The 20,639-nt window shown below is 38.2% G+C and overlaps 1 protein-coding gene across 1 annotated transcript in view; it reads right to left on the reverse strand.

Moving 5' to 3' along the window:
* Window positions 1-406: 406 nt before the first annotated feature.
* Window positions 407-20,639, reverse strand: part of LOC122811046 (apoptosis regulator BAX-like) — a 302,247-nt gene continuing 282,014 nt past the window's right edge. The window contains exon 6 of the mRNA XM_044082583.1: window positions 407-4,660. Within this exon, the coding sequence (XP_043938518.1) occupies window positions 4,583-4,660 (78 nt within the window). The 3' untranslated portion in view covers window positions 407-4,582. The remainder of the gene's footprint in view (window positions 4,661-20,639) is intronic.

Raw genomic sequence — 20,639 nt, forward strand, 5'->3', positions numbered from 1 at the left:
ATACTTATTATATTGCTGAATTCAGTATGCATTGCAAAGAAACTAACTTTCAAGCTCTTATCCATTTATGGAGCAACAGGTACTCAGGACAACTACCAACTTTAATATGCCAGTCAGTCAGTAGACATGTCATAGGTTCATAGTTCAGTACAAGATTAGCTACCTTTAAACCTAGCCAATTTCCCTTCAGAGGTGAAAACCAAGCACTGGAGCTTGTGTCTGTGAAGTAAACACCTTAACCATTATGCCAACTCCCAGATGAAGTAATCAGAAAGGTTCAAGTTAAACAATTTAAGAAGCAGTTTGGTGCAACAGGTAGGCATAATATAAATACTAACATGTACAAGCTGGGTGAGTGCCATTCTCACTTATTATAATGTGATAATATCTGTTTCATGAGTCATGCTTCACTTGGCACACTGCACTTTTATTACGAACACATACTTGTTTCACGAACATTAAGGCTTACATTACATGCTTTAAATCATTGTTCAGTTATTTATTCCTTTATTCACTTATTGATTCATTTCATTTGTTCCCAAGGAGGCGAGATGGTTTGTGGATGTTTTTCAGTCAAGACCCAGGCATGGAGGCAGAAAAAAGTACTAGAACAGTTAACAACGTATAGAAAGGGATACTGTGTCACTGTGTGGACTCACCATGCAATAAAATGCTGTGGACTTAGAATGCAACACAACGGTTCAGTATTGCCCCACAGAGCATCTTAAAAACTTTGGTTTCTATGGGCTTAAGGAAACATTGGCCAAATCAAGTGTAGCCTCACAACTGTAGAAACTGGCACCAGTACCGGACCAAGCTTGCAGAATATTCATCTATGATAAATAAAATCTTTGAATCACTGTTAAGTTTTTTTTTAAGTAGAAGAAACATGCTGAACATGACTGTACTTTTATTAAGGTTCCTTTTTATTACAACTCAGTCTCCTTAAAAACGACTTATAAAAGTTTGTCAGGTTAGTAAATGGCTTAACATTAAGAACTGCAAAAGTGTATGGTAATGAGGACAACCCAGAAAGATGACGGCATGGATTAAACTACACATGCATTTACAGTCAGCTGCAGTTTATGTAACAAGACCTCAAGTAACTCCTCATATTTGTTTTTTAGTTTACTGCAAAGGTCTGATCCCTTTTTTCCAATATTTTCCACTGTTTTTCAAACAATGAAGTGTAGACATAGGCCTTGCAACATGTGCCACAATATACAATTTCTTAATGTTAAGTCCAGCTGCCACAAATGCTGCTTTCTTTAAAGTCTCTGCAAATGAAGGATTGGAGTAATAGACATGCGATATATATATATCGAATTTACACTTCTTTGAATCATAAATTGACAACACATCCAAAACCACAGACTACCAAACTTCTTTCCATGGGAAACGAGCCACTTAGCCACCAGGTAAAATAAGTCAATGGAAAGAAATTAAATCTACCCAAGTGGAGGCTTCACCCCCACACTGCTCCTAACTAAATATACTAATTCTGAGATCACAGTATACTGGTGAAAAGGGCAAAGTTCACCCTGTGGGCAAGTAGTTCGTTTGTCAGGGAAAGAAGTTTGGTAGTTCATGCTTTCAGATTGGAGTTTCAGTGAAGTTGTGTCATCAATTTACGATTCGGAGAAGTGTAAATTTGGTAAGAAGAAGTAGACTCATATATATATATATATATATATATATATATATATATATATATATATATATATACACACACACACACACATACACATATGTGTCTACCTATTATTATCGAACACCCACTATACTGAACTTCAAAAAATCTGGACGACTCTCAGATAACTGGAATTTTACTCCAGAAATTAACTACTTGGCCACCATGACTAAATAAATAAACCAAAGCAAATCAAAGTCCACTCAAGTTGGGACTTCGCCACCCACACCCCCATATGGGGTGCTACAGTCCCCACACCCCCCTTAACTAAATATATCAACTCTGTGATCACAATATAGTGGGGAAAAGGGCAAAGTTCACCATGGTGGTCAAGTGGTTCCTTTCCCAAAGTAAAATTCTGGTGATCTGAGAGGTCATGAATGTAAGTGTTCAGCAAGCCGTCCTGCTTTTTTGAAGTTCAGTGAAGTGAGTTTTCGATAACAACAGGTAGACCCATATAAGTATAACTCTTGAAAAGACCACGTCAGCTCCCTGTGATATTTTCAGTCCTGTTTTATAAATTATTGTTTAAAACAATGAGAATCCTATAAAATAACATTTAGCAAGTGCCATACTGTAAACAATTGCCCAACACATTTCAGTGTTTACCACACGTATAACAAGTAGCTTTATAAGAAATCCTTTAATTATAGAAGTGGATGGAACAACTGGTGTGGCTTTGTTAGGTTCCAAAGACAGTGTCCCTAAGCATGCAGGGACAGTGCAAAGCCATACACTTGTTCTATCTGGAGCTGAATGCCAACACATGGTGCTGAGGCAACAGTGCAAGGCTAATCCCACGGGAGTAGTGCACAGGGTATCAGTCCATCTATACCATGTGTTCTAATCCTGTAGAGGGTACCAGCTCATGTACACCATATGTTCTAATCCTGTAGTAGTACATGTCACATTAGTGCAGTCAGTCAGAGCCATAACTAGGGTGGGGCAAAGAGGGTAGCTGCCCCAGGTAGAAGATGGTAATGGAGTGCAGTGTCAGCATTGCTTTATGAAGTCACAAGCATATAGCAACTTAATAAATTAATGCCGGTGCTACATTTATGGTCATGGCCTCAGCAATGAATCACTCATTGGGTGGTGTTGCAGTTATCAAGATGGCTGATATTTTTATAGTAAGCTATACAGTTCAAAGGAGAAGAGTTTTCTTTTTTTGTCTTGATTCTTTTGATTTTTTTTTTCTCTTCAGCTTTAAGTTGAGAGTAGTGTCAGGTTAGAGAACTGCACATAATTCCAGATGACCTAGCCATGGTTCTGCTGTCCATATGGAAGGGGTGTTGAGATGATTACTCAGTCAAACACAGAAGTATGGGTAATGAGGTCTATGCAGTCTCTCAGGTGCATAAACTATGCTGCCTGCTCCTTCATAGCTACTGAAGCATCTCATATGCAGTGCGGACATACCCCCATAGTGGTTGGTGAATTGTACAGCCCCACATGGGAACCATACTCCTTCACAATGGTCCAGATGTTATAACCATTTGTATATATTGTAGTACAACTGTGCTATATCTGTATATTGACATTCCTACCTACCCCAAATCATTGTTTCCATGCAGAGTGCTGTCCTACATTCTGCAGTGCACCCAGTCAGCTAGAGGTATGCCCCTCAGGTGTCTGACATGAGATGACACTATGGTTGCATCATGAATGTCAATGCTTACTCCAAATCCTAACTGTGTTATACAGTCTTATGCCTACATATCAAGACAGTATTCAAATATCTTCGCTGTACACTTCCTGGTTAGGTCAGGAATATCAGGTAGTGGGTATTTTTTGGGGGTATAGACTAACTACTTCAGTCTTTCCCAGTCCTTGGGGATCTACTATTACTGTCCACAATTTTGCATGCACAGACACTTGTTGGATTGCTGCACTGAACATCTGTCCATAAACTTCCAAGTCTGCTCTCCCTCAGTATAATTCCCTTATTAACTTTGTAGCATGTGAATGTTCAAATGAAATGTCTTCTGTGCTGCTATCTCTGCTCATAGCAGAAAAGATCTATAGATCTGGCTGACAGTAAGAAAACATCCTTTATGACAAAACGAGGATTTGTTATAAAACTAATGCAAAACAGAAAGCCTTTCCATAATGCAAAGCTAATGCTAAATGAAGCCTTCCAGGATACAGCAGTAGTTGTAATCAAACTTACGAACAGTTCTTGGTTACTCTAAAGCACATATAGGGAATCAAACAAATTGTATTAAATTAATTAATTAAACTAAATTAATTAATTAAATTAAATCAAATTTACTATTGGTTATCAAACAGTTTTGGGGCTGAGTTCCAGCTTTCAGCTCCGAGTAGGGTTGATTGCTATGGAAGCTATTTTGAATAGGCACACTGACAGAGGGCAAGTTATTCTTACTTGTTCAAACAATGCATTTGAAGTCCAAATAATAAATGAGTACTTTCAGTCAGTCTTAGCTTCCCAGTTTATAAATCACATTAACATCCATATTGTAATAGCCCAACATCACCCCATACAACAAAATATATACAACATAAAACATTATGTCTGCCTCTTCCGAAATCTGAAACTATGTTGCTTTAAATGTAAATAGTGACATTATTGTTGTTTCTAGTTATGGTAATGTTAAAATCTAAAGCAATGTTCTGAAAAATAAAAAAAATTCAAAATCCTAACATGGTTTTAACAATGAATCTCATAAAGTATATTACCTTATGAAGGACATCGCAAATAGGACCAATTCTGAAACTAACTACAGGGGCACTAACAAGAAGCACTTTATATTTCATACAAAACATGTAAACAATGTCAGCGTTTGCTATGCTGTATTGGTGAGATATGAGCACAACAAGGTCTGTGCAAAAGGTTTTGCTTGAAGAAATGAGATGATAGGCAAGGTCTTCTTAAGATAGTAAGAAAGCAAATGCTGCACTAGCAGCAACGCCAGCGACAGCTGCTACATTCTGCCATGGCAGAGATTCCTAGAAGAGAAAAAAAACATGATATAACTCCTGAAAACAATATTTCTAAAAAAAATTCCTAAATGCATTCTTTCAGATTCGAATTGGCTGCTTTCAGAATTATTATGACACACTTACCTTCACTCGAGCTTCATTATGTGCGGTCAAAACTAAAACATTATAACTATAATAAGAGGCTTGCAAACTATTAATACAAATTAATCCACATACTGCAGGTTTGTCTCTGAAATAGCTTATCTTATAAAGTCGTCAACTTTAAAATGACTCTACATTCCACGGGTTTGTGAATTGTCATCACATCTTCTGACTCATAAATATGTTCCTTAATGCAGTAAACTGTAATAAAAGAAAATGTTTGTTTTATTTATTATTTTATTTATTTTGTTTTATACACATTTGTTATGAAAGAGAATCCAAATGAGCCAAAGGCTCCTTTTCACCACAGTCCTTGGGTGAAACCCTCCACAAAAAGAAAAAAAAACAAGTTATACAAGACATCACAGTAAGGACATACACATTTTTTGAAAAAGGAATAGTTATACAATAGTTATTTAAGGTAGGAAAAATAAAAACTAATTATCTAAAACAATACATTGGTGACTGAAGTGGGGTAATAGATTTTGTGATTTGTGGACGACATTGTAGGAGCAATGCATGTTGACTACAGTTCAGTCTGTATATGTTTAATACCCAGCAAACAATGTATATGTGTACAAATTATCATCACATTGACAATAAAAGTCTTATATATATATATATATATATATATATATATATATATATATATATATATATATATATATATATATATATATATATATATAATTAAGAGCGAAAAACACATATGCCCTGATTCATGAGGATTCTTAGATGCTATTAATAAACTGGAATATAATGAGAACTATAATTTTCTCACAGTGGATATTAAAGATCTATACATGTTAATACCATAAGACATAGGATTAGATTGGGTTAGAACACTCCTAACACATAAAGGCATAGAGAACAGGGAAATAAATGTGATAGAAACATTGCTGGACCTCATCTTATCCAATAACTTTATGCTTTTTAATGGTGGATTTTACAAACAAAAAACAGGTGTACCCAAGGGGGTACCATGCGGGGGTAGCTTCGCTAATTGTGTCATGGCATACTGGGAGAAGGAGCTGCTATTCACGAATTATCTATATCAACAGCACACCATTTGGTATACTAGATACCAAGATGATATGTTTATTATTTGGAATAGGGATGCTAGTACAGTTGAACCCTTCATAGAAGATATTACAAAGCTTACAGAATTTTTAGAGTTCACCTTTCAGTTTGCAAGAGTCCATCAACTTTTTAGATGCTCAGTTGTCAAAAGACAGACCCAATAATAGATATAGGACTGTCATATATAGGACGCCTACATATTCAAATGCTTTTTGCATTTTTGAAGCAGCCACCCCTTCAATCAGAAAAAAGCAGTAATGAAGGGGCAGTTAGTAAGAGCTGCTAGGATGGTTTCTTCTGAGGCATATTTTTTAGCAGAATGTAATTTATTGAAGGGTATGTTTTTAAAAAGAGGGTACCCTGAATATTTATTTGATCAAATTTGGATAGAAGTGTCCACCAAAAGAGCTAGGGGGCATTTTAAGCTTATTTTACACAGAGGATATATGGTACCCCAAAATCTTATCGACAACGATGACACTACACACAACATGATACCCGATTCAGGGCCTATGTTCTTGACAACATATTCACTGAATGCCAAAATGATTTCCAACATTTTATATAAGAATTGGGCCCTAATTTCAGAAGATACCCATATCAGTATAAAACTGCATGGCCCTCTGCACATAACATACCGACAAGGACAAAATTTAAAAAACATCCTAGAATTTCAAAGTGAAATAACTAACAGATGTTCTGGCATGTATAAATGTGGTAGAAGCCACCAATGCCAACACATTAAAGTTAAGCATAAATTTACTATTAGAGATCTGGAATACTTAGTGAGAGGGAAGTATAACTGTGAATCTAAAGGGATTGTCTACGTTGCACTATGTCAGCAGTGCCAATCTTTCTACAGAGGAAAAACGGAAAGATCATTGAAACAGAGAATCTATGAGCATATATATATATATATATATATATATATATATATATATATATATATATATAAATATAACATAAGTAAAAAAACAGCCACAAATGCTTTAGCTAGGCATACCTTAGAAAATCCCACTCACAAGTCTCTATTCACTATTCTCCATCAGGAAAAACATAATGCTCGGGGATTCCCTTGGGAGCTGAAACTAGAAGAGAATGAACTTTTGTGGCAGATTCGTACATATGCTCATATTCCCCCAGGCCTTAATGAATATGCTTCAATTAAATGTATTTTGAAGCTGAAAGAATTAGATAGGTGAAAGTCGTATGTTTATTGAATATTGCTTTGTATTTTTTATATGCTTTAGATTATTTTAAATGCATATAGTCTGTTAATGTCTTAACATTTTAATGTTCATGTAATCTAGGTATAATGTCTTCCAGTTTTTAAAAAGGAAAAGGCTTTTAAGCAAGATTTTATGTGTATGACAACTTCAGTGTTTGTTCTATGAGTCCCTGCTTGGTTGGACTTATCTAGTTTAAAACATTTACATACTTCATTGTTTAATTAAATTAGTGATTAACTAATTAATGAATGTATAAAACCTATAGCATTCTGGGAGAGGGATGTCTGAAGAAGCCTAAGTATTATTTTAGATGAAAGCGCTAACATTAAAGTCTTGAGAAAATTACAGTTACTTCGTTTTTTGTGTTTATAAGTGTTTTAGTTTTTTCGCACTTATTTCAACATGTTGAAGAGCTACAGACTGAAGTGTATTGCTCATGTGTGGAAGTCTGTTTGACACTGAATATCTTTCCATGTTGTACCCCTCATGATAAAATTGTGAATAATTTTGCAAAATAAATAAATATGACCACATCCACATAATGATGCCATGGTAGGTAATGAGAAAGATTTACATATAAATACAGAGAAGTATGGGTAATTAAAATAATTTACTTCTTTGGAGGAGCTGCATCTTGCTTATATTGTAGTTTCACTACTGCATCATCATGTGCTAATGTTCAGTATGTTGTGTTCCATCTGCTAGAACTCATTGAGAACTTGCCTTTCTAGGAAGAAAGAAACTACTTCTTTTGTATTTAACATGGAAATACATCAGTTTATATAATAATTTAGGCAGCGAGGCACTGAGTATTTAGGCTTTCATGATGTCACAACAGGGATTTTCACTTGTGAAAAAAATTTTAAAGGGTCATCCTTACCAGCAAAATAAATTGCAAAGACAACATGCATTTTGCTTCAAAAACTTTACAATTTGGTATGGTAAATGCTAAGGAGGTTAAATCTAACTGCAAATGTCAATTACTTAACAAGTGCTTTAGAACGTAACCGATACACTTTAAATTAGCACAGAAGGAAGTAAGACAAATAACTGGCAAATGAACAGCTAGGTAGTAATGTAATATGCTAACTGCTGTTTCCCAAAAATAATAGCACATACCTTTCTCAGATAGTCAGTCTAAGCACCGAAGTATGGGGAGTAATTGGCATAATGGTCAAGGTCATTAACTCATAGACACAGAATGCAAGGTTTGATTCTGACCTCTTGTTACTGGCTAAGATTGTAACTGTCTGCAGACTGACAGCCCAGTATTTACATGTGAGAATAACCAGTACAGAAGCAAGAAATAAATAAAAATGAAAAAGAAAGGTAGAATTAAGTGCTAAGAGATGTGCAGGAATAGATAGAAAATGAAAGAGGAAAGAAAATACAGATGTAAATGATAAGAATGGATGTTCAAAGTGCTAATTCCAGAAAATGATGTCAAAAAGAAAAGAAAATGAATATATAAGGGAAACGAGTAAATATTTGTCAATGTTGAACATTTATTCCACGGCTGACGGACTGCAGCAATATGGCAGAAGAGCGGCACTGTGCTAATGAATGTGGCAGGGACTATTATAAAGTCAAAAAAATACGTCGAACACCTGCCTCGTTTATAAAGCACACTGTGAAAACTATGTCTCCAAATAAATAGAGTGCGCAGTGAAAATATATGTATCTGCTGCATGCAAGAAACATTTGCTGTTATTTAAACTGTTTACAAAAACAAATTTTAAATACCGTTGTACTGAAGCAATGTTCTTTTAGTAAAATTTGAATCTTCTTTCTGGATTCCATCTGTAAGTGTGCTCTAGCGAGTAGGGGTTGATGTAGTTAACAAAATGTATTAATGGCTGGTATTCATCATCAATGTCACTGTAGGGCAAATTACACTGATGAGTAGATGTGTGTTGCAGGGGTCTATACCACATTGTCAAAACTCAAATGAGTTAATGCTAATTTGTCGAACACCTTTTCAGCGAAAACACTATTCGTCGAACAACATTTTAAGTGAAAGTTTTCTAGGATAATCCTAGCAACCAGAGCAACTCTAAACAAAACCGTAAAAGTTAACACCTACACAGCCCCTAACTAAATATACTAACTCCAAGATCGCACTACATTGGGGACAAAGGCAAATTCCAGATGGTGGCCAACCATCGGTTTGCTCTAGGAAACTTTTCACTTAAAACATCGATCAATGATTGTTTTCTCTGAATAGGTGTTTGACAATTGAGTGTTATCTCATTTGAGTTTTGACAAAATGATATAGGCCCGTTTTGCAGTACTATTTATCAATACATAGTCATCTAAATTCCCTAAAGAGCAACATCTCAATACACAAGAGTTTTCATGAGTATGAATCACTCCATTGTGTAGCTAGAGCAAATATAACGGGGAATAGCTACTGCTTGTGCTGTATCAAAGGTACCAAGCAGAACACACTTGGGCATTGACCTCTATCCTAACACACACGAAAACACACACACACACACACACACGCACACACACATACACACATGCACATACATGCACACACACACACACACACACACACACACACACACACACACAAAATCATGTGCACACACACTTATTGGCATTCACAGTAGCCATTCATGCACAGAGACACAGTGACATATCAACATATACTCTTGTTCATGTGCACATGCGCACACGCACATGCACACACGCACTTGCACACACACGCACAAGCATGTGCACACACACATATTGGCATTCACAATAGCCATTCAAGCACAGAGAAACAGTGACACATCAACATATACTCTTGTTCACGCACACCACAATATAAAGCCTTAAATAACTCATCTAATTAACCTCATTAAATAATTAAGTCAAATTAAATTAAAACTTTCCAGTTACATTGCACGTTAATACCAGCAGTGGTCAGGGTACCATATTTCAAAATAAATTCAGTCTCCTTATATAAACATTTTTTCTTAATTCCTATTCCATATTCATTTAAAACAGCATGTTCTAAAATTGTACCCTGAAGCCCCCTCTGTATTACCATTATGGTAATGTTTAAAATGCAAAGCAAGAGGGCTCTCAAGTTTACCATTCTTAATGTCTCTAACATGATGAAAGTCCTCTTGTGTTCACCAATATAAAACATGTCACAAGGACAATTTAAAACTTATATAATAGCATCTGTATCACAACAAAGCACTCCATTGACATTAAAATATATTCTGTTAATTTTTTCAAAAGTCCTTACCACAATTCTACAAGTGATACATTTACCAAATGGAAATGACCCTTTTATATTAGGGCTCTCATTTATTCTATAACTAGGAACAGGAAACGTACTATGTACAATCATATCTTTAATGTGAAATCATCTATGAAAAGAAAACATAGGGACCTTACATAACCTACTAGCAAATTCTCTTAACTTAAATAAGAAGCCCCAGTAATGTTTAATAGTTTTCTTCACTTCTTCAGATAGTAAGTCATACATAGTCACTACATACATTTTTGTAAGTTATTTTCTTACCCCTCGTTATACTTTATCGTATTACTACTCTGCCCCCGTGTATTTCATTTAGTAATTTGTTGAACTTTTTGTAGTGAATCTGTCTCTACATCCTTACTATACCCCCTCTCTATAAACATCTTATCTGCTTAGTACAACTCCCCCTCTTCTTCAGTGCTATTATTGCACAATCTTTTTACCCGTAACAGCTCTCCATACAATAATGCCTTCAATAAGTGAGGGGGGGGGGGGTTGGCTGCTACAGGCATCCAAAAATTGAGTACCCTCTTCAGACTTCCTACATACCTTACTTATTGCTTTACCATCAAACCCTCCTTCTAAATGTACATCTAAAAATGTCACTTTCCTACCATACTGAAGACCACCATTATAGTTATAATGTCTGTATCCAAATTAAATTGTTGATGGATAATAAGAAATGTATTTTGAAAATGTGCAAGTAAACCCATAAATTATACTGCAGTGAGTGTAATGAAAAGTTCTAATGGACATAATTACAGACAAAAGCTAATCTTCCAAAGCAACTCAGTTCAGTAAATTTACTGAGATATGTAGACAATGTCAAGAAACTAGAGTCCTGTATCAAAGCACTTTAGACAAAACATGTAATGTTACTAGTAAACATTATACAGAAATGCTGCACACCAGAGAGAGTTCAGAGGAGAGCAACACAACGCTCCTACAACTAACAGACTTCTCACAGTACCCATGACACAAGAATCTCATCCACCAAGCCCATAATGCGAAACACAAAAAAAAGGTTCTTGTCACTGGAGACTCCCTAGTGAGACACACGGATGTCCCATTCACAAGGTTGGACAAGGAGAAAGCCACAGTCAGCTACCTGTACAGTGCCAGGATTCCTCAAATCACACATGCACTCAGGTCTCTCAGCATCAAGTACTCTGTCAAGTTGGAGTAAATGACCTGAGATGTACCTCACTGGACTATATGAAGAGAGACATGATTGAGCTCTCTGAGTATCTGTCCCAGGAAGGTATGTCCCTAGCCTTGAGCAGCATACTACCCTCACCTGGAATGATGCCACAGTATAATCAAAAATTATTGATTTCAATAATTGGCTTAGTTTTTGGTGTCATTCAAAGAGGATTCAGGTTCTGTCAGCCTGGGATGATATGGTCGACAAACCTTGCTGCTTTGCCAGAGATGGTTTGCAGCTGGCACATCTAGGCTTTCAGCTGCTAGCAAATATTCTAGCTTCCCCACATAGCACCATTTTTAGGCAAAGTCTCGAAAACAAACTTACTGATGTGAAATTTGCCACTTTTAACAAAATAAGGGTCATGCTGCTAAATGCTAGGAGCTTAAACCAAAAACTGCACACCCTGGAGGCACTCTGTCACTAGAACATGTAGATGTCTGTGCAGTCACACAAACCTGGTTCAAGGTCTCAGAGAGTACCCTGGCCTTGCAATGCTACAGTCTTCCACACCTTCAGACCGCAAAACAAACGTGAGAATCAAAGGAGGTGGTGTTTCTGTCTTTAGCTATATTAGAGATAAATTCACCTCCCATCTAGTTAGACTGAACAACTCCATGGAGTTACTTCAAGTTAAGGTTACTGTGGGTAAGTCCCCCATTCAAGTCATAGACAGTTATAGATCCCCTTCCATGGGCATACCTCTTAACTGTACAGATTTTTGCAGAATGTCCAGATTTTTGCCTGATATTTTTGGTCTATTTCTCATAAAATTGTGTTTTTTCTGGCAAATCATTGAGGGTTGTTGTTGGAAAATAATGATACACATTTGAGTTTCAGACTTTATACCCTTGAGAAAATTCATACTAATTCAGAACCTGTTATTCTATCAACTTTCCAAGTTTGTAAGAGCAATATTTAAAAATCGTCCCTATTTTTGGGTCTTTGTCCCTCCCATTATTTATAGGTTTGTCCAGATTTCTTGTCTAAGAGGTTGACAGGTATGTCCAAGGGTCATGATGTGCACAAAGCCTACTTGACCAAACTGGAGTCAATCCAAATATTCCCAAACACTCTGGTTATGGGGGATTTCAATTATCCCACCATCAGCTGGGTAACCTACACTAGCCCTAACTCGCTAGCGCGAAAGTTCCTTGACTTTGTTAACTCAAATGCCCTGGAACAAATTGTTCATTCCCCAACAAGAGGAACAAATGTAATAGACCTGGTCCTCATTAACATGTTAAATACATGCACTGCTGCAACTGTTGGACCTTAAATCAGTCACCTTTGAGCTGACACTAACACCAAAACTCACATAGGGTAAAAAGACTAAAAAACTTTACTGAGGCAAACTATACCCTCCTAGGTGAAGGCATACAAGCATTCCAAGCCCCACTGCCAGCTGGTAGTGGTAACTACACCGAAGCTTACACTAAAGCCCTGTACAATCAATTCCATAAGTGTATAGACTTGGCTGTACCAGAAAGAGTCAAAGCCACTGCCCCAATTAAGAACAAGCTGCCATGGTGGACATACAGCTCAACAAACTTTGCAATAAACGCAAAGAGTTGCTGTCCAAGAAAACAAGGCCTCAACATTGTAAAAGCACCCTCCTCAGCCTCGACAGACAAATATGACAACATGTCAAATCCTCTAAGTCCTTCTTTGAGAAAAACCTAGCAAGCAAAGCCAAGGATAACCATAAGGACTTTTACAGCTAAGTATGTAGCCTAAAAGGTAGGAGCCAAACATGTGCAGAAGTAGTGACTTACATTATTGCACAAACACTGACCCCCACAGAGATAGTAAACCTGCTAGCGGATAGGTTTGGTGAAGATTTCATGAACTTATCCCCTCCAAACTTATGACAAACCTTCCCCCAATCTCCCCCCACCCTACATTTCTGAAGAGCAGATCATTAAAGCCTTGTCCAAGGCAAAAATCACAGCCTCTATGGGACCAGACAGCATCCCAGGCCATCTTGTAAACAGGCTAAAACATGAACTAGCATCACCATTAAGTACCCTTTTCAGTCATAGTCTAACTACAAGCTGTGTTCCTCCAGAATGGAGAACAGTGACAGTCATTCCCCTCCACAAAGGTGGCCTAACAACAGACCCAGGGAATTAGAGATGCATATGCCTGACCAGCTTCATTTGTAAGGCCATGGAATGAATCATTATGTACCTCATAAATAAGGACATATGCGACCTCGAAACTTTGGATCCAACCCAATTCGAATTTGTCAAGGGCAGATCCTGCCTGTTAAATCTGGTTTAAAAATGTGACCAGGGCCATTGACAATAGCAAATGTGTGCACACAGCATACCTTGACTTGGCAGAGGCTTTAGACACATTCCCAAACTCAGGCATTACTTAACGAACTGAATGTAAACCCCTTTGTTGTAACATGGGATGCCAACTGGCTCACAAACCAGACACAAACTATCTAAGTGGGTAACTCCACATCAACCAGCAGACCTGTCACCAGCAGGGTGCCACAGGGGTCAGTGCTGGGCTCCCTATTGGTTGGTATATACTTTTCAGAAGTTCAGGCCAAAGCTAACAGGCTGTGGCTGACCAAGTTTGCGGCCAACTGCAAACCGGGTGCAATTATGGAATCCCCAAACAATGCCTGTATACTCTAGGAGGGTCTTATGTAGACCAACAACTGGTGTCTTAGTTAAAGTCTCAAACTGAATGCAGAGAAATGCATCAGCATTCCTTTGGCAAAAAAAATGTCCCTTCACACTATACACTATCAAATCAACAACAATACCCTAAGTACCTATTAAATGGTAAGGAATCTGGGATCATAAGTTGATTGTGATCTTAACTACGACGACCATGTGTCTATTTTACTAAGGAAGGCTTTGTACATAGCACACTTGATTAGTAAAGGCATCACCTTGAGAGCAAAGGAGGTTATAAGCCCTATATACTCAGCACTAATCCGGCCCATAATTAAGTATAACACCCCATTCGGCAGGTACCATACAAAGCACCTTCAGGAATTGGAGAGACCACAGGGGTTTCTGACAAAGAATATTAAGGGACTCCAGCACGTGCCTTACACAGACTGACTAAAGTCTCTGTCACTATACTCTGTATTATATAAACTTCTTAGGGGAGACTTATGCCTGGCTTACAAAGCAATCACAGACCCAAACCTAATGAACTTGCTACATATCAGTAAATGAAACAGGACTAGAGCTACCCATTCTGGGAACCTAAATCTGGCCTGTGACTTAAATAGGATATGCTGGAGGGACAGATTTGTCTCCCAGCAACTCCCACATCTTTGGAATAGGCTACTAATTCATGTGAAACAAAGCACCCCTATGACACTGTTAAAGAGGAACCTGAACAAGTGGATGGGGCACTTTAAATTGTTACTGGGAATAGCACCCATAACCCTACTGGACATGGGCAGTCATTAGTAAATGCATTCCTGGGTCCTGACTAGCATATCTACAGTATTACATTTGGATGAAACAGCTACGCTTAAAATGCCCTCCGGGTCAATAGCCTAGTAAACTCCTGTGATGCTATGATCCCATGTAGTATACATAATTCTGTATGAGAAAAGGGATTTGTGGTATTAGACATGTATACAGCATTCTTTATGGAAGGGATCTGTGGTACATTATGCATGTACAGCATTCTTTATGGAAGGCATTTGTGGTACATTATACATGGATAACATTCATTATGGAAGGCATTTGTGGTACATTATACATGCATAGCATTCTTTATGGAAGGCATTTGTGGTACATTATACATGTACGGCATTCTTTATGGAAATCATTTGTGGTACATTATACATGTACAGCATTCTTTATGGAAGGCATTTGTGGTACATTATACATGTATAACATTCATTATGGAAAGCATTTGTGGTACATTATACATGCATAGCATTCTTTATGGAAGGCATTTGCGGGACATTATACATGTATGGTATTCTTTATGGAAATCATTTCTTGTACATTATACATGTACAGCATACATTATGGAAGGCATTTGTGATACATTACACATGTACAGCATTCTTTATGGAAGGCACTTGTACATTACACATGTACAGCATTCTTTATGGAAGGCACTTGTACATTACACATGTACAGCATTCTTTACGGAAAGCATTTGTGGTACATTATACATGTACAGCATTCTTTATGGAAGGCATTTTTGGTACATTATACATGTACAGCATTCTTTATTGAAAGCATTTGTGGTACATTATACATGCACAGCATACTTTATGGAAGGCATTTGTGATACATTATACATGTACAGCATTCTTTATGGAAGGTACTTGTACATTACACATGTACAGCATTCTTTACAGAAAGCATTTGTGGTACATTATACATGTACAGCATTCTTTATGGAAGGCATTTGTGGTACATTATACATGTACGGCATTCTTTATGGAACTCATTTGTGGTACATTATACATGTACAGCATTCTTTATGGAAGGCATTTGTGATACATTATACATGTACAGCATTCTTTATGGAAGGCACTTGTACATTACACATGTACAGCATTCTTTACAGAAAGCATTTGTGGTACATTATACATGTACAGCATTCTTTATGGAAGGCATTTGTGGTACATTATACATGTACGGCATTCTTTATGGAACTCATTTGTGGTACATTATACATGTACAGCATTCTTTATGGAAGGCATTTGTGATACATTATACATGTACAGCATTCTTTATGGAAGGCACTTGTACATTACACATGTACAGCATTCTTTACAGAAAGCATTTGTGGTACATTATACATGTACAGCATTCTTTATGGAAGGCATTTGTGGTACATTATACATGTACGGCATTCTTTATGGAACTCATTTGTGGTACATTATACACGTATAACATTCATTATGGAAAGCATTTGTGGTACATTATACATGTACAGCATTCTTTATGGAAGGCATTTGAGGTACTAGTAAAGGAAGTAAATATTTTTATGAACTTCTACACATTCAAGTTGAAGTAGGAAATGTCTGTAGTCTATTCTCAATACCACCAGTTTATTACTGTGGCCATACATTTCTTCAGTGTCTCTGTTATGCACAGGAGACCATACTTCCCTGACCTCTTCCATCTCCTCCTTCAAGAAAGAATGATCTCTTGTACCTTTATCCTTCTCCTGCTACTCTCCTGGTTGTACTGTTGGTCATAATCACCTTGCTCTTGACCAGAAAATCACAAGGATGTCTCTGTACTCCTTGCATCTTATCACCATCTACTCTCTCTTCCTCCTAAGCCTCCTAAGCACCATTGACCAAGCATCTCTTTATACCACCCCCCACATTTTTGAGCTTCCATTGATACAGGCACTTCCTTTGAGCTGGGTAGCCCCTACTTCTCCTTACTCATCCTGAAACCTGCGACAAAACGCTCCCTCCTCTAACAAGTAACCTTTAACATCACTGGCTATAACATTTTCACCTTTGCTTCCATTATTGTAAATGGCCACATGAACAGGGTCATTGCTATCCTCTGCTGGAATACTTTCCAAAGATAAAGCTTGTGATATTCTCATTCTTGTCTCAGCTAATGTTAATCTTGCTGGGAAAAAGTCTGCTTGAGGATCCAGTCCTTAATGTTGAGTCTATGAAATGTGTGATTTTCTATGTATTCAGATTCTGGAGAAAATCCTTTAGTATACAACACAAAGCTCTCTGGTATTAAGACTCATCTAGGCATTCCTTCAGGAAGGAAATATCGAATAGAGAAAACTATAAAGCAGTTAAGATAAGAAGTGTCACTGTTAGAAGACTTTAGAAGAGGGAACAGATCAACAAAAATACTAAGAAAGATAGACGTGATAAAAAAATGTGCAGTATTAGAACAGATCAGGATCTATCGTGCACTATCACACATAAACTGAAAATTTCAGTGTAGGCAGAAAGACTTCGAAGATATGAAGATAAATATACAGGAAAAGTACAAAATAAGCAATTTATTGATGACCCAAAAAGATTTTATAGAGAATTGTGAAAAGTACAGTTTTGTACCTACCATAAATGTAGATGTTCGAGTGTAGACACTGCTGCAGTCATTACACTTGGGTTATCCTGCCGTCAGGCGGTCCCCAGTTGGCCTGAGTTCCAAAGTCTTGGTCCGGCGTCAGTTGCTGTCACTTCTTCCCTGACGTCAGTGCACCAGGGGGATATAAGATGCAGCCGACACCATTTTCTTCAGTTTTTCTTGCCACAGATGTCAGGTGCCCCCAAATAGGTAGGCCTTTCAAATTGCTAGTAAAATATATAATAGAAAAGCAAACAACCATTTTTAATTACCAGCAAATACTCCCTTTAGGAAATAAGGGTAGAAGACCTAGGTATGTACCAGAAAGTAAGAGGGGAAGGAGGGAGGGTAACCTGGACTGCAGCAGTGTCTACACCCGAACATCTACATTTATGGTAGGTACAAAACTGTACTATGTTCATCGTGTGACACTGCTGCAGTCATTACACTTTGGTGGAATCCCAAAGCTGAGGTAGGGTGGATGGATCTATAAGGCCCTGCAGCACAGCAGTGGCAAAGCCTGCTCAGGATTTGGAATATAAAGGCAAATGGTAATGTTTGGTGAAGGTATGTACAGAACTCCATGTTGCTGCTTCTAAAATATCCTTGGTAGGCACTCCCCTGAGGTAGGCAGTTGAAGCGGCTGTGTTGCCCTGGTGGAGTGAGATCTAATGCTGCTAGGTACAGGTTTCCCATGGTGTGTATAGCAAAATACAGTGAGCTATCCATTTTGAAATAGTCTACTTTGAAATGGCTTTTCCCTGTGCTCATGCAGCATATGCTACCAATAATTGCTCAGATTTTCTGAAAGCTTTGGTTTTGTCCAAGTAGAAGCGTAACTGTCTGTGAATGTCCAAGGAATGTAGTAGTCTCTCCCCTTTGTTCTGTGGTTTTGGATAAAAAGTTGGCAAGTGAATAGTGAATAGTGGAATAGCAAGTGGTTTAGAGCCACACTTGATACTACCTTTGGCATAAACGTAGGGTTAGTTCTTAAGGACACCCTGTCCTGGTGGAAGATGAGGAAAGGTTCCACTGCCATTAGTGCCTGTAATTCTGAAACTCTTCTTGCTGATGTTATTGCCAGTAGCAGAGCAGTCTTCCAAGAGATGTATTTTAATTCTGCTGTGTTAGCTGTCTCAAAAGGAGGTAAAGTTAATTTTTCCAAAACAAAGTTGAGGTCCCAAGATGATGTACGTGCTCTACGAGGTGGTCTCATGTTTTAGCCCCTCTGAGGTACTGTCTGAGCAAAGGATGTGAAAAAATTGGTGGATCCATGTTGTAATGAGAAGAAATGGCTGAGGCATGAATCTTGATGGATGAGAAGGAGAGGCCCTTGTCCAGCATCTCAGTTAAGTATTGAAGTATCTGAGGAATGTTTGGGACAAGAGGGTCAAGGCTGTGTGCTTGGTTCCAGGCACAGAATCTCTTCCATTTATCCGAGTAGGTTTTCCTGGTGCTAGGCCTTCTGGCCTCCAGAATGACATGCATAACAGCTTTGGAGAGAGGCAATGCTTGCTTGGTTAAGGAATTTTCCATGCAGCTAGATTTAAGGTCTTTAGCTGGCTGTGAAGTATCTGATTGTTGTGTTGTGTTAACAGCTGTGGGATCTGAGGCAAAATCCAGGGTGGTTCTTGTGCTCAGTTCTTTAAGATTGGATACCAGTGCTGGCGTGGCCAGTCTGGTGCAATCAGGATCATCTTTGGCTCTTCCTGCCTGTCTTTTATGAGTACCTTTGGAAGGACAGGTAAAGGAGGGAAAGCGTATACTTGTAGTTTTTTCCAGCTGAATGAGAGGGCATCCACTTTCCATGCTTGTAGATGGTAGCTCCTTGTGCAGAATTTCTGTAGTTGGCAGTTCATTGGGGATGCAAACAGATCTATGTCTGCTTTCCCCCGTTTTTGTGCTATCATTCTGAAAATTTGTGGACTCAATTGCCATTCATGAGGATCCATGATGTTTCTGCTTAGGTCGTCTGCCAGTGTGTTTTTCTCTCCTGGCAGGAATTGTGCCTGCAGATGAACTTGGTAGTTTAAAGCTGTGTTCCACAAGGTCATGGCTTGTCTGCAGAGGGGGTAGGAGTGTGTTCCCCCTTGCTTGTTTATGTACCACATAACTGTGGTGTTGTCTGTCTTTAGTAGTAGTTGTCTTGGATGTAGCAGGTCCTTGAAAGCTATAACTGCATTTTGTACAGTTAGCATCTCTTTTTGATTGATGTGGATATGTCTTTGTTCTGCGGGCCACTCGCCCTGAATACATTTTCCTGCCATGTGTGCTCCCCAGGCATAATCCGATGCATCTGTTGTCAGTGTTTGCCTGGCTGTGGGTTGAGTAAAAGGCTGTCCCTTGTTGAGGTGACAAGCTTGGGCCCACCATTGAAACTCATGTTGACGGCAAGGAATTAGTGGTATAACTGTTTCCAGATCTTGACAGTGTTGAGACCATACACTCTTTAGGTACAATTGTAGTTTCCTCATATGCGGTCTGGCATACGGAATTAGTAGTATGCAAGATGCCATGTAGCCCAAGGCCTGCAGAATTTTTCTTGCAGGGAGTTGGGTCTTTGTTGCCATTAAATGAAAATATTGAGTCAGTTGTCCTTGCTTGTCTGGCATGAGATAAGCCATCTGGGCTATTGTGTTTAAGCTGGCACCCAGGAATATTATCTGTTGTGAGGGCACTAGTTTTGATTTATTTTCGTTTACTGTGTACCCCAGGCAACTTAATAACTTTTTTACGTATGCCAGATGCTTTAGAAGAATCTCCTTGCTCACTGCTTGGATTAGGCAGTCGTCCAGGTATGGGTAAATTTGAATTCCTTTTTGCCTGCAAAATGCAATTACTGGTGCCAGGCACTTTGTGAAGACCCTGGGCGCAGTAGATAAGCCAAAGGGCAGTGCAGAGAATTGATAGTGCATTGAACCTGCTAGATATCTGAGGTATCTTCTGCAGTTTTGTCTGATAGGGACATGCAGGTATGCCTCTTTGAGGTCCAAAGTCACGAGCCAAGCTTTCTTAC

The sequence above is a fragment of the Protopterus annectens genome, chromosome 9.part0 (assembly GCF_019279795.1).
Source record: "Protopterus annectens isolate FY-2018-M chromosome 9.part0, PAN1.0, whole genome shotgun sequence".
Lineage (NCBI taxonomy): Eukaryota > Metazoa > Chordata > Ceratodontiformes > Protopteridae > Protopterus > Protopterus annectens.